This window comes from Pithys albifrons, chromosome 13 (assembly GCF_047495875.1).
Source record: "Pithys albifrons albifrons isolate INPA30051 chromosome 13, PitAlb_v1, whole genome shotgun sequence".
NCBI lineage: Eukaryota > Metazoa > Chordata > Aves > Passeriformes > Thamnophilidae > Pithys > Pithys albifrons.
In genome coordinates this window covers 6,542,282-6,556,531 of record NC_092470.1, presented here as the reverse complement: position 1 = coordinate 6,556,531, position 14,250 = coordinate 6,542,282, and the positions used below count along the sequence as shown (strand labels likewise).

The 14,250-nt window shown below is 44.7% G+C and overlaps 1 protein-coding gene across 2 annotated transcripts in view; it reads left to right on the top strand.

Moving 5' to 3' along the window:
• Positions 1-14,250, top strand: part of ZNF592 (zinc finger protein 592) — a 36,183-nt gene extending 21,933 nt beyond the window's left edge. For both annotated transcript variants that reach the window (XM_071568020.1, XM_071568019.1), the window contains 6 exons: positions 2,873-3,049; positions 3,821-3,980; positions 6,377-6,655; positions 7,660-7,772; positions 11,111-11,246; positions 12,493-14,250. In XM_071568020.1, coding sequence (XP_071424121.1) covers positions 2,873-3,049; positions 3,821-3,980; positions 6,377-6,655; positions 7,660-7,772; positions 11,111-11,246; positions 12,493-13,011 — 1,384 coding nt within the window. In that variant the 3' untranslated portion in view covers positions 13,012-14,250. The remainder of the gene's footprint in view (positions 1-2,872; positions 3,050-3,820; positions 3,981-6,376; positions 6,656-7,659; positions 7,773-11,110; positions 11,247-12,492) is intronic.

Here is a 14,250-nt window from a genome sequence, read left to right as displayed (position 1 = left end):
CCCTGGATTTGGTGTAGTTCTTGGGATTACTGTGGCACCTGGGAATCCAGCAATGAGAGCTTCCATCTGTCTACAGATGTGCTTAGCAGATACCTGCTCTCTGTGCCAGGGACATTAATGAAGATTTAAACCAAGGCAGAGCTCACAAATGACACTTGTGGATTTTTTACCTTTACCCAGCTTCTCTAGAAACTGAATTTCTTTAACTTCCCTACTTCACATCTACTTGAGCTCGTCTGGGAAAACTGAGTCCACTAGACAGGTAAATGTGGCCGTGCCATCTGTGCTACCCTGTCTGTCTCTGCTGCAGGGCTAATTGATGAAAACAGAAGAGAGAAATTTTGGTTGGAGAACCATATCTAGATAATCTGTGGCATCTGCCCTGTGGTCATGAAGTGGCTTGACTTCTTTCCTTTCACTTTTGTTACTCGTAGAGCTAAAAAGCTGAGGAATTCTTTAAATCCCTCCCAAGGATCAGCTCGACTTTTGCTGTGTCTCTTTATATCCCTGTTTTTCTTGAATTTCTGGTGTGTAAGTTTGGTTTAGGTTTTGTGATAAGCCCTAATTCTGTCTTCTTTTCTGCCAATACCCCAGTGCATTCAGTTAAATTTGGGGTACAGTTGTTTGGTTTGAGGTTGAGTCATGGCTACTGATTGCACTGAAAATGAGAATGGGCTTCTGCAGTTAAAAATGCAACCAAACAGGTCTGTCCAAAATGCTCTGCTCCAGGTTTACCTCCCCACCTTTTCCAAGCCCCTTCCAGCTGTCCCCACCACTTTGGGACTCATTTTCCTGCTTGGTGCCTTTGGAGAGTTGAGGGGCTGGAAGGTGATGGCACGGGAAGTGTTTAAAGGGTTAAGACAACATTTTGTAGCTTTATCTCCTCTCACAGGATTCTTTCCAAGACTTTTAGCCACCCCTCCTTGCCCTGAGGGATCCGGGAGTGCTGGGGATGATAGCAGAATTTGCAATTTGCAAGAATTACATGGCAAGCCCCTTGACATCTTCCATCCACTTTGTTCAGCTAATTAGTTTATTTTATCAAACTTTGTCCTTCTGGCACTGGGATTCTTAATTACAAAGTGGCTGTTGTTTAAGCTTCCATTTACTGTAAATTAAATTAACTTGTGATCATTTGACCCTGGGTTATTGCTTATTTCATCCCTCGTTCTTAATGAAGTACTTCCTGAAACCAAACGTAATGTAGAACCATCTTCTGGGAGTTCAGGGAGTGTTTGTGGAAGGACCCCCTTATATATTCCTGGATGTACCAGCCATTCCTTACTTCTAAGCTTGGCATTTGTTCTTCCATTTATGCTTGGGGAATTTATTCCTGCATAATAACATGGTTCCTGATGTTACTGTACTAGAAAGTCCCTCTTGCCCTGTGTCACATGGATGAGGATCAGGCTTGAAGCTGCCCCAGCAGAATGTTTTCATGCTTCTCCAAAAATGACACCAGCTTCTGTCACTGGTTCCCTCTTGAGCACTAGGAAAACAGCATTTCTCTGTTTTCTTAAAGTTGGGGGGTGAGAGGGGAGGGTTTGGCTCCATTCAGGCTGGCTTCTGCCTAATGATCTTTTGAAGTGTGACTTCAAAGCCTGGGCTTGTTTCCTAAGCACTGTTGGGAGGCTCCATTTGGAGGGAAGGATGTTTCAGCAGCTTGTTTGTTTCTGATATGGGCTTGGAGCTGTTCCAGTTGTGTGATAGCTGGGGTTCATCTGCACCAAACACAGACCTGACAGCACCACGGGCAAATACAGCCTTCAGAGTAGAGGAAGAAAGGTATTTATAAGGAGGGGATTATCTACTGTGTGTCCCTCACATCCCACTAACACAAGGTTGGCACCTGAACTGCCTGACTGAGCTCCTCCACTCTAACGGAGCACATGCAGTGCTGGCTTAAGCAGAGATCCACTGTTGTCATTATGATGGAATCTTTAGGAGAGGCTATTCTGGTCCCAGGTCAGCAGAGATGCACCTCTGGGATAGTAAACCCTGCGACTGGTGTGCTTGAGGCAGGTGAGGGCAGGTGTCTGCACCCTGGCATGCCCTTGGAGTGTGGCAGGCCGGTCTCCAGTTATTAGTTAAACACGGTAAGGCTGCTGATTGTTGCCACCTTGTGGGAGTATCAGGCAAGACCTGTCGCAGGTGTGTGTTGGGAGGAGAAGCGGGCTGGGGCCAGCAGGGTAGCCCTGCTCTCCTCTTGGCCGTGTTTCCAGCTGCCAAGAACAATTCTTTGACTCAGTGTGCAAACCTCTGCTTCCCCCTCTCTCTCCTCCCAGAGCACTCATCCAGCTCACTCAGGCAAGCACTTTCTAGGCAGCACCTGCATTGTGAAGATTTTAATTAGCTCAATGAGTTCCTTAAGTGTTTCTGTTGCTGTTTTCGGTATCTTTGCTGTTGCTGTCATGATTTTCTACAGCTTGGTGAAATATGAGAAGCAATTGCTAAAGATTTCCTAGCTGGGTATTCTTTCTCTTTTTATTTTGTACTGAAGACTAACTGGTATTCGTGGTGCTTATTGCTACCTGGAGGTCACACCAAGTACTTTTACTTTAGTCCTTCACTTGTACCTATGCTGGAATTGGCTTTCAAAGATACAGGGCTGGCATTCTGCTCAATCACCTCTGCCTTATTTTTTGAGTTGTTCTAGTCTATGAAGGTTTCTTTTGTAGATCTTGTTTTCTTGTTCCTTAACATGTGGTTGTGAGTTTTGCTTGAAATTCCTTTATCTTGTTCCTCCTTGACTCTTCCATGTTAATATGGAAGAGACCAACTAAGGACCCACTGCAGCCTGGTTCTTGCTTCCACATGTGTGATGGAAGTGATGCTGTGGCTATAACTCAGTTCTTTTCTGTGCCTCCTCCAGGTGCATCCATTGTGGAGTTGTCTTCATGACCCTCGCCATGCTCAAAGTGCACATCCATGAGAAACACTGCGAAGTCTTCCACAAGTGTTCTTTCTGCCCCAAGGCCTTCAAGTCAGCCGACAGCACCATGGCTCATATGGCCAGCCAGCACCCAGCAGAGCCTCACAAGACTACTCAGTAAGTGGTTTGGCTTTTATCTCTTTTTCTCCATCTCTGAGTAGCTCCAGGATTCCTCCTTTCCCTCCCATTTTTTTTCTATTTTTGGTTTCCACCCTCATATAAGATGAACTGCTGCTTTGTCTGTTCTGAGCCAGAGCATGTTCTCCTTGGTACAAACATGGTCTCTTGGGTAGGAGGAGAGGAGTTTGGGCAGGGAAGAGCTGAACATCCATAAAAGAACTTAATAGTCACCTCTTTGTCCAGCAGGACCCATGGTGGCACCTCTTGGTAGATGGCTCTGGGGCAACTGCTGCACATGGAACTCAAAAGCAAGAGCAGAGTTACCCCATGGAGTTCTGCCCTCAAAAATCACTAGACAGAAACCTTCTGATTTTTCCACTCTGTAGCTTTTCCCTCCAAGGCTTGAGCTAGTGCCAAAAATGCATGTTTTAAGGGAGGAACTATGGTAAGGTGAGATTGAAAGCAGTGTGTAGCCAGCTGGAATACTTTGAGTTTCCTCCCATCTGTCTGTGCTCTCACACACACACAGTTATGCATATGCATAGAAATAAACTTATTTTTAGCAAGCTGTGGTATGTGCCTCAGGCATTTTGTTGTTCTTCCCAGTTGAGTTACTGGTTCAGTTTGCCCACGTGGGTGTGTGTTGACAATACACGGTGAGAGCACAGCCCTCCTCAGAAGCCCATCTCTGTCTGGTGTTGCTGAGATAATTTTTCCACTGTCTTCTTAAGGAAGAGGAACTGAATTTCATTTCTTTAATTGTTTCAGGGTGATCTACAAATGTTCTTGTGAGACAGTCTTTAACAAGAAGAAGCTGCTCCAAGAGCACTTCCAGCAGAACACCAACAAGTTGTTAGTGGGAGTGTTTAAGTGCCCACAGTGTCAGCTGGTGTATATGCAGAAACAGCAGCTAATGCAGCACGTTAAGGTAGGTAACTCCCCTACTTACTAGTGCACCGTCCTGTTCTTTGAGTTCACAGAGAGTTCACATGAACCATGTGAGGAAATTGGTTCAAGAAGTGGAAGGTTCTTGGGGAATATATTAGTGGGAAAACAGAGTACAGTGATTTACAGGATCTGGAAACATCAATGGAGTGGTTTGTGTTAGTTGGTATTAATGCAGGCAGTTCCTCTCATCTAGATGTATTTTAATTGTATGACAAAGGCTTGTTTATCACAGAATGGTTTGGATTGGAAGGGACCTTAAAGCTCATCTTGTTCCACCCCCTGCCACAAGCAGTGACACCATCCACCAGACCAGGTTGCTCCAAGCCCTGTCCAACCTCGCCTTGAACACTTCCAGCGATGGGGAGTCCACAACCTCTTAAACCCAAAGAAGGGATTGAATTAGGGTGGCAGCTTTATCTCTGGCTGGCAGACAGGGAGAAATATTCTCTGCCCACAGTATTAGTCTATTTATATGATGAAAGCTGGATCTGCCTCTTTTGAGTGCTCACCTGGAGAGCTTTTGCCCCTTTGCAGCTGCCACAAAGGGAGGTTACCTGGCATTTAACACTCTGATTCCTTGGCTGCTCTGAACCACACCAGCCTGCAGGAGAGGAGTGACAGAGGCAGAAGTGATTGCCCTGGAGGTACCAGCCTTGCAAATCTGATTACCTTATGAATGTACAAATGCCTCATTTTTCTGTTATCTTAGTACGTTTCTGTGTTCAATGTCTAACAACACTGCCTTGGAAATCCTCTCTGAAGGTTTCTTGGTGGCATTCTGAAGAAAGAGCTTGCAAAGTCTTCTTTCTCTTTGATCAGGAGAAAAAAAGGACATACTTTTATCAGTGACTTTATCTTGTTTATACTTACTGAAAAAGCAACAAGATTCATTAGCTCACTCCTGAAAGCAAAACCCATTCAAAATCTTTGCTGTCTTCCCCATGCCTTTAACTTGCAAATCTGGAACTGCTTTTTGTGCAGTAATGAATTACAGTTTGAAGCCCTCCTGTGAAGTCGATGATTGCTAATCTCCCTGCATTACAGAGCTGAGATTAAGGCTGGGCCCTTCAAAGAGTCATTCAACCTCAATGCTGAAAGGCTGGAGTTGAGGTACACAACTTGTGGTTCCTTTGCAGATTCCACCCCCAGGGTTCAGGAGCACCCTGAGATCTCCACCACAAACTTTTGCCTGTTAACCACGAGGCTCTGTTTGGCCATCAGCAGGTCTCTGAGGTGGTAATTGAAGGCCTTCTGGCCTCCCTTCATTTTACCATGCTCCTAGTTTATTTATCCCCAGTGGTGCAACAATGGACTAATGGGCACTGAAACATTGTGGAGTTTTCCAGGTGAGTAGAAAGCAGGGGTGTCTGTGTTCTCAAACTATCTGGCAGTGCCCTGGAGCATGAAAAGCTTCTGTGGCCATCACCTGGTTCAGGTACAAAGCACACAGACTTCTCAGCTGAGATCCTGTGTTTGGAGGTTTGTTTGGTGTCTAACCCACAGAAACACTTCCAAAGGCCTGAGGCTTTCGTGTGCTGAAACTTTACCCGTTATTAATTACTGTGCACAATTAAACCTCTAAATGAGCCTTTTGTGTGGATAACTGTTGTTGTTCCTAGGGGAGTTTCTTGAGGTTTCTTCGGTATGTTACTGTTTTACTTGCTTTTGCTTTCCCACAGCTCTTCGTTTTTGGATTATTTTCCTTATGTTCAATTTTCTTTGTTAAAATAACTTTGGGGGGGATTTTGGCCTTTTGAATAACCAAAGAGCCTGGAGCCGTATTCCTTATAAGGCTGGTCTCTGGCTTTATGCTTGGTGTTATATGGCAGAAGCTACATTGTGAACTGTGAAAAACATAAATAGCAATAGCTGGGGTGGAATTGAAGGAAGCAAGGTTGAAGAAACTTAAAGGTTGTCTCTTCCCTCCCTTGAGCAAAGATGAAGCAGCTTTGGAGCCTTCAATATACCAGCAAATGTTTAATTCAGAACTTACCAAAGCCCTGTGTTTGTAGAGCTTAGTCTCTTGAAATAATGGCAATTAACATTTCTCTTCTATTACATCTTCCCTGTTTAACCAGAGTTCCCAGGGCTCATCCAAACTGCTAAACAGGCAGCATCAAGGAGCTGCTGTTGTCATGCAGGAAACATAAGTAAAAGCTTCATGTTCCCTGGAAAAATCTCTTGCTGGGGAAAGCACCACAGCCAGCTTCCAGGAGAAATGGGAAAACACACAAGAGCAAGACATCAACGCATTGTTAGGGCAGTGGGAACTTCTAAATTATGTATTTAAATAATAAATGGTATTTATTTACAAATAAAGGTGTGTAAGTGAATTGCATATAAATGTTATTTGTGTTTCCACTATTATATTTCCAGAGTGTTCATGGAGTTCCCCAAAACCCTGAGGAGCTCTCAAACTTTCGGCAGAAATCTGAGAAAGCTTCGAGGAACCAGGTTCATACCTCACCAAATGAGCTGTCGGTAGTCAACGGGACTTCCCACTCCGCTCTGACGAGGAAGGACATGAGGGTGGAAGGACACAATCCCGAATCCAAGTCCAGACTGAGAAGAACTGGTTGGACTTGCAAGGAATGTTCACAGTGGATTCCTGATCGGGAAACCTACGTGTCCCACATGAAGAGAAATCATGGAAGGGTAAGGACTTGGAACTGGGGAACTGGAAAGGAGTACCAGGCTCCTGTGCAGGGCTGTCGTTACAAGAATGGCAAATCTCAGTTTTGGGGATTTCATCCAGTTCAAGCCTCGTGTTGCCTTGACCTACTTGTGTCAAGCTAATCCTTGTCACTGGCAGAACATAGGCCAAGATGTTGTGTGCAGCCAGATTTCTAAGTACTTTGGCATCAGGACTTCTTGTTTGATATCCTGAGTCACCCAGGCATGAGCAAAGACTGTGGAAATCTGGATCATGCTCTTTAACTCTTTTTAACTTGATCTGGGGAGTTGTGCCACTTGATAAATATCAAGGGAAGATGAGGACAGGGTGAGAATGCTGAATTTTCCCATTTGAATTCTGTAGGGGTGGAAAATTGGCTAAATATTTCAGTTTAATTCATCTATGTTTTCATTAAACAAGTCTTAAGAAGATTTTAAGTGGAATAAAATCTGCATGCAGGTTATATGCAGGGCTGTAGGAAGATTTTGGAGGAGGCTGGTTGGCAGCGTTGATTAGGGGGATATGGACATCATACATGGGTAACAGTAGGGAGTGTGTGATGCTCTTTAACATTTTGCCTTTTTCTTGTGCTGAATAATGAGGAGAGAGAAGGGTAAGTGGACTTGTACTCCTGCCTTCTGGGGCAGAAGGGACCTGCCACTGAGTTCATTCTGAGGAGGGTCCTGGAGTGAAATGAGCCCACAGGAGAAGCAGCTAATGCAATTCTTATTAAAAAATCAATAAAGTCAAACATGTGCTTTATCCAGTCCTGGTTTTAATAAGATCAGTGCTGGTCTTAGCCAACTGTTGGGCTGAGTCTAAGTAGGACCCCAAAATCTCAGTGATCTTTATCAGTGCAATCACACATTACATAAGGGATTTTTTTTGCATCTGAGAGGTCATGTCCAGTTGAGGAGCAACGTTAGAATCCAGTCAGCGCTTTCCATCTCCCTGCTGTTAAAAGCTGTTTCTGTTCCTCTGCTAGTCCATGAAGAGATACCCCTGTCGCCAGTGTGAGCGCTCGTTCAACGCCTCCAACAGCCTGCGCAGACACATCCGCAATAATCACGACACAGCAAAGAAAGTTTACATTTGCTGGTACGTACCCAATAGCCTTTTCCAAACTGCTTTTCAGTGACAGGCTAATCCTTCAAGTCTGGAAGTTGTAATACTCGTGTCTGCTGCTCCTGTCTACTCCAGGCTGTAAGTTACTGAGGGACAGTGAGGAGGAGAAGAATATGTTAAACACAAGAAACATAGTGGCTAAAACAAGTCTTTACTTTTGACTGCATTTGGAATCTTAGGGGAAAGTGTGATTTGAGATCTGCAGGTGCAGAATAAGATTTACATTGTGTACCATTGTGAAACAGCCAATAAATAAGGGGCCAGTGTTTCACTGCTTCATGGTCAGTGTGGTCATGCATCACTGTTGTGCCTTCTCCTGGCGTGCAGAAGGTGTGTAAAATGCTAAGGAACCAGATCTTGCCACCACTGTGTACAGGCAGAACTGACTGCACGGGCTGCAGGGCAATAGAGAATTAATCTTGCTGGATTTGCTTGGGAAGTCACACCTTAAAGTTGGAAAATGGATTTGGAGACTTCATGAGTTGTGTAAATCATCAGTGAATAAAAATCATTATTGGTGAACATGTTTTAACTGTGAATACAGTGTCAGTTCAGGACAAAGCCCAGGGCTTACGAATCTGCCTCTACAACTGCTGCAGAGAAAGTCGTACACAGCGACCATGCAGACTTAGCTCCTGCCTCCTTCTGAGACATCATTCTGAAGCAGGACTAAAGCACATTTGGGTTGGGAGTTTGCAGTGATGTAGGTTGGGGGATTTGCCTAAAATTGTGGTTTAATGCAAGTGTTTCTGAAGTGTGTTGTCACTTTACTGCGCTAAAGTTGCTAAAAGCTCATCTTGAAGAGTATAAATACATCCTCAGGTACCTTATTTCCTTGGACTGTCTAGTGAGCCACAGTAGCTTTTAATGCATGGATACAGTATTGGCATTATCACAGTGAATCCATTCTTGAGGCGTTGTTTCATCCAGGACTTCTAAACTTCCCATTTCTTGTAACTGTGCCCTGATTTGGAACCTCTGGAGGAGATGAAATGTTGTCTCCCAGTTTATTTCACTGTGCTCTCTAAGTTTATGGATGATGGTATTTTGTGTTGCTTTCACCTGATCTGTATAGATCCATTTTCTCTGGATCAGTTGTTTTCAAAGTGTTGTGTATCAGGATCAAAATGGACATAAGTTGGGAAGAACGATTTGTGTGGGAATTCCAAACAACCTGGGACATGCCAGCCTGCTCTGTGCATTACCTTGTTGGTGTTCAGAATGACACACAGTTGCAGATCCACAGCCTCGCCCAAGGGCCACAGTCGTGCTGGTAGAGAAGACACAGATGGAAGTCCAAGGGAACTGTGGTTGTATTTAGTTCTCCAACTTGAAGTTACTCCTTCTCAAAATCTGTTGACAAAGTCTTGACAGTGTTTGTGCTCTCTTTAATCATTATATTGGGAGACTTACTGAAATCACAGCACTCTTCAGATGAAACCTATTCCTTGAAATACTGTCCCAGCATCTCCAACAGCTGCTCTTTGTTTGGATCCGAGGTCTCCTGTCTGTCTCCTCTTTGATCTCCCTAAGCTTGTCCAGAGCACCGCTCTGAAAATCGTCTCCTCCCATCTCTGAATTCCTCCTTGGCTCCTTTCAGGGCTCTGTAAAGGCATCACATCTCCACTGGGTTTTTTTAGCCCCAGTTCTGGTGTCTCTTTTCCTTCTTCCCACCTGGCATTGCCTATTGCTCTAGCCTTTTATTCTCTTCAGGGGTATTGGTGCCTTAAGTTCATGTCACACTCTTCTCCTGGGTTTCCATGTGAAACACAAATAAAATCTGCCATTGATCTGACAACTGACTGGTTTTGTGGCTCTAGCATTCTGGCTTATAAGTGATCTCCTTCTGGCTTTTAACATTCCCAGCTGGAATTTCCCCATCTCCCCCTGCCCTGCTTCGGTCTCTACCCTTAGTTAAATTTGTGGGGAGAAACCAGGGACAGAGGACTTGCTTGAACACCCTTCTGCCATGCTCACCACTGGAGTAGTTCAGGTTAGGAAAGCATCTTTGCCTTCATGAAAAGAATTCTAAATGAGGACAAATTGAAAAATATTATGATGTTTTGTGTACTTTCTTTCATAATTCACTTGGTTATTGTTACAAGATCTTGCTCTTCTTTTCCAAGTCTTAAGTACAAACTGTCTGGAACACTTGATTTTCAGCATATTTATTTTTGATAAATACCACTTAATAACCTCTCAGCTTTTCTCTGTGAGGGAGAAAAATTTCATCATCATTAAATACTGATTTATCATCTAAGCAATTCCTCTTAAAACCCAGAAGTATTCAATGACCACATCTGCATTTTCGCATCATTGTTGACTGTTGTTTAATTTCCCTCTAGCTACTGAAAGATCACTAGGAATCTTCTGTCCTTTAAAAAGATGTTTCTGTTGCCCAGCGACACTTCAGCTCCTCTCTGTTGCCTTCCATCCCATGCTGCCAATGTCTGAGCTGCAATTTGGGCATTTCAGAGAGCTCTGGTGTCCCTTGCCTCATTGCTTGGATCGATGTGCAGCTCATGGACCTTCACCTGAGAGGCAGCAGAACAACACAAATAGTCAATTTGGGACTTCCCAGTTGCTAGCAGAGCCCCCTGTGCACTTCAGGTGGGCTGGTTTATGTGTCTGCAAGGCCTGGCACTTACTCCAGTAGACCTCAATCATCTGGAAGTGAAGGTAGAGGTGGCACATCCCCTTCACAGCTCCTTTGGAAATGTCAGGCAGCTCTGGAGTCCTACCAAGTTCTAACATGAAGATTTACCTATAAATGACATGTTCATGAGTGCTTCTGCCTAGGTTATTGGTATTAAAGTTGTAATTTCAGCAGTTCTGTAAGGATTTTAAGTGTTAAAATGATCTAGTGGATGTGTAGCTGGTTCCCACAGTACTTGGGAATGCTGGATTCAGGACTGGGTTCTGCTACAGGACTCTTCATGTCAAACAAGTCATCAGCTCCTTCTATGTATGTCTCTCTTTTCAGTCTTTGTTTCTTTTCCCCATGCATTTTCTATCCAAATCACATATCCAGTGTAGGATGTGTCACAGGGGACCTGATCCCCACTAGTCCCTGTATTTATTTAGCACTGTAAGTAAGACACACCCCACTCTCCTTCATGATCACTGTGGGAAACTGCAAATGGTCCTAGATTTCTCTCAGGGGCAGTGTTTTATTATTAAAATGATACTTTGCTGCATATTTTGGTAATCTAATGGTAAATTACTCACCAGAGCCTGTTTCAAATGACACCTCTTGGTTTGGCACAATAAAACGAACATTTCCTTTAATAAATTCTCTTTCTATTTTCAAGGTACTGCACAGATGAAAATCAGACATTTCCTCAGCCGTTCATGCTGGAGAACCACATCAGCCTCATGCATGGCATCAAAAACCCAGACTTATCCCAGATGGCCAAAGCAAAAGCTCCAGAGAGAGACACAGCAGAAGTAACTGATATTATTTTTATGGAAAAATAAATACATAGTTAAATTTACCCAGCCAGTAGCTGTTCACTTGGAGTGTTGTGTTGAGCTGCAACCTTGTGCCAGTCAAACCCTCCCATTCATAGGGCAGATTTCCTTCCTCTCCCTGTTCCATCCAGCCTGCTTCCCTCTGGCAGGGTCAGGAGCAGCACTGAGTGCACAGCTGTGCTGCACCAGGGAAAGGGAGAGGGTGTTTTTCAAGATGTTCTTGATTGCATGGCCCTGTGTTTTACTGACCTTTATCAGTCTACTTTATAATTCAGGTTTGTTATAACCTCTGTTTTCCCCTGCCACCCTGTTCATGAGCATGATACATATTTCTTCTTTCACCCATAGGCTTTCTGCTAGTTACAAAAGATTTATTTTCTGTTTTAAAAACTTCCTACCTCCATTACCTGTAAGAACTACATTTCTCCTAAGTAGGACTGTGTAATCTTGTGTAGGAAATGTAACTATTCTCCTGATTATATTTTGGATGGAAGTGGAGGATTGGCTGATTGGGCTTCTTTGCTCCATTTATTTTAAAAATATACTTTTTGCCTGTCACTGCAGGGACATAAGCAAGTGAGCCATCCTCATGGGAGGAGAAGCTGCAGGATTGTAAGACAGAGAGGATGAGTTACTGAGAGATACCATGAAGACAAAGCCCGAGTGGAGGGGAAAACTTTCAGAGTTAAATCTGAGATGCGTTGTCTGGGCTAATGACCACCCCCATGTCCCTCAGCTGTCCCTGTTCCATGGGCTCCTCCTTCCCACACCAAAGCCCAAATTGTTCCCACACTAAACCAAATTGTTACACAGAGGTTGTGGCTGCCCCATCTCTCTAAGTGTTCAGGACCAGGTTGGATGGGGGTTGGAGCAACCTGGTCTGGTGAAAGGTTCCTGCCCACACCGAGTGGGTGGAACTGAATGATATTTAACGTCCCTTCCAACCTAAACCATTCTGGGGTTCTATGATTCTAAACTCTCTTTCCCCATCACGTTTCTGCCCAGCCAACCTTTCCCAATGTTCCCATCTCACAGCACAGGACAGCAGTTGAGATCCTGCCCATGTGGTTGAGATGTTAGAGTACAGGTAAGGAAAAGAATGCCCCAGGAATCCCTAGGCATGGCCTCACCCTCAGGCATCTTCAGACAAGCATGTGGATTTTAGCACTTATTCTTTTGTGGGTTCAAACAATGGAGTAACTTTTTGATCTTATTTTTTAAGGCAAATTCTGCAAAGAGGGTGGCATCGGATGAGCTGGGTCAGGCAGAGACCACTGTGGGTTTGGATGAGCCACCAGCCAAAAAACTGAAAACACCCTGGAAATGCGCCAAGTGCGGCTTCACGACAGACACCCAAACTGAGTTCCAGGAACACATACCTCGGCACAAGACTGACAGCTCCACCTTCCAGTGCTTGTTCTGCGGCCTGTGCTACACCTCCAGCATCTCTCTGAACAGACATCTCTTCATTGTTCATAAAGTCAAAGATGAGGAGGAGGAGGGGGAGGAGGAAGAAGAGGAGGAAGAGGAGGAGGAAGGTGAAAGGCAGAAGTATCAAATGGAGATGAGTGAGAATGGACACGAGGGCTACAATGGCGAGTTGAACACTATGGCAGAAGAGGAGAACAAATACAAAGAGTGCAAAAGTGACTCAGCCCTTTGTGAGCACAGTCAGATGTGTGGCACAGAGGGCCCCAACAGCACCTCGCAGAACAATCATGCAAAGTCTCTTATGACTTAAAAACAAAAAAAAAGCCCTTTTGGTTGGTTGGGGTTTTTGTGTTGGGGGGTTTTTACTCAAAATGCAGGGTGGGGTTGGGGCAAATCTTTGAAATACTCTGTTGATATCTTGGAATGGACATTGCTTTCCATTAACTTCTATTTGTAAGGGAAATTTAAAATGAAAGAAAACAAAACCAACCCTGCCATTGCATCCTAAGCACTAACTCTCTGCCAGCCCAGAGAGGTGAAAAGGGAAAGCAGGGCCAGAATCCTTGGTGGAGCTTGGCCAGCTCCTGAGGATCCAGGAGCACTTTGCAGCTGCAGTTTCCTTCAGATGAGCTCTCCTCTTTCGAGTGTGCACTGCCTCAGCCTCTGCCCAGAGCCCCAGCCTCTCCTTTCCTATCTCCCCTTCTTTCTTCTATTTATGGCTTCTTTTTTCTCTCCCCATCCTGCCTTTGTGTTACTCATTTTAACTCATAATGCTGGCTCAGCAAAACACTCTTGTCAGGACTGTGCTGGTGCAGGATCTGCATCACACAGGACAGGTTTGAGCTGTGAGTTGTGCTGGTTATTCATAATTGCCTTGATTATTTTTAATTGCCCCAATAACAACCTTCTTTTCTAAAATGCAATTTAATGAAACGTCTTGGACCTGAATCATCCTCAAGGAGGATTTTGTAGCCCCTGTCCTACTGGGTGAGCACAGTTAAGGAGGGTCTGGTTCCCCTCGTGTGTCAGTGGAGTTGTGTTGCCAGAAGCCAGTCCAGGGTGGGTGCTGCCAGGCCCAGTGCTCAGTGGCATATCCTGGTGGGGAGTTCAGGCAGGTTGGCACTACCACTACAATGGGAATACATCCCATGCCCTGTCTGTGGGGCCAACTGGAGTGAAACCATCCTGGAGCCTCCTGATGGCATTGCTGCCAGGGATCCCTGACCATCTCATTTTGAGGGGAAAGGAGTAGAGCACAGCCCACAGAGGCGTTGGAAGCAGTGGGAGCCATCGTCCTGCAGTGCAGTGGGGCTGGTGCTCTGGCAGTAGCTCCTCTCCTGCTGCAGCTCCGTGTTCCCCATCACTTAGGAGATGTTTCTTTCCATGTAGTCACATTGACTCTCCTCCCTCATTCTCTGTCACACCCATGCTTCGTGTAATATAATTACCTTCTATACCATTATTTTTTTCATTCTGTTGAGCCAGAACCTTGCTCGTTATTGTTTACTCTGACAATGTTTAAATAATTTAAGAACTATTTATCTCCTTG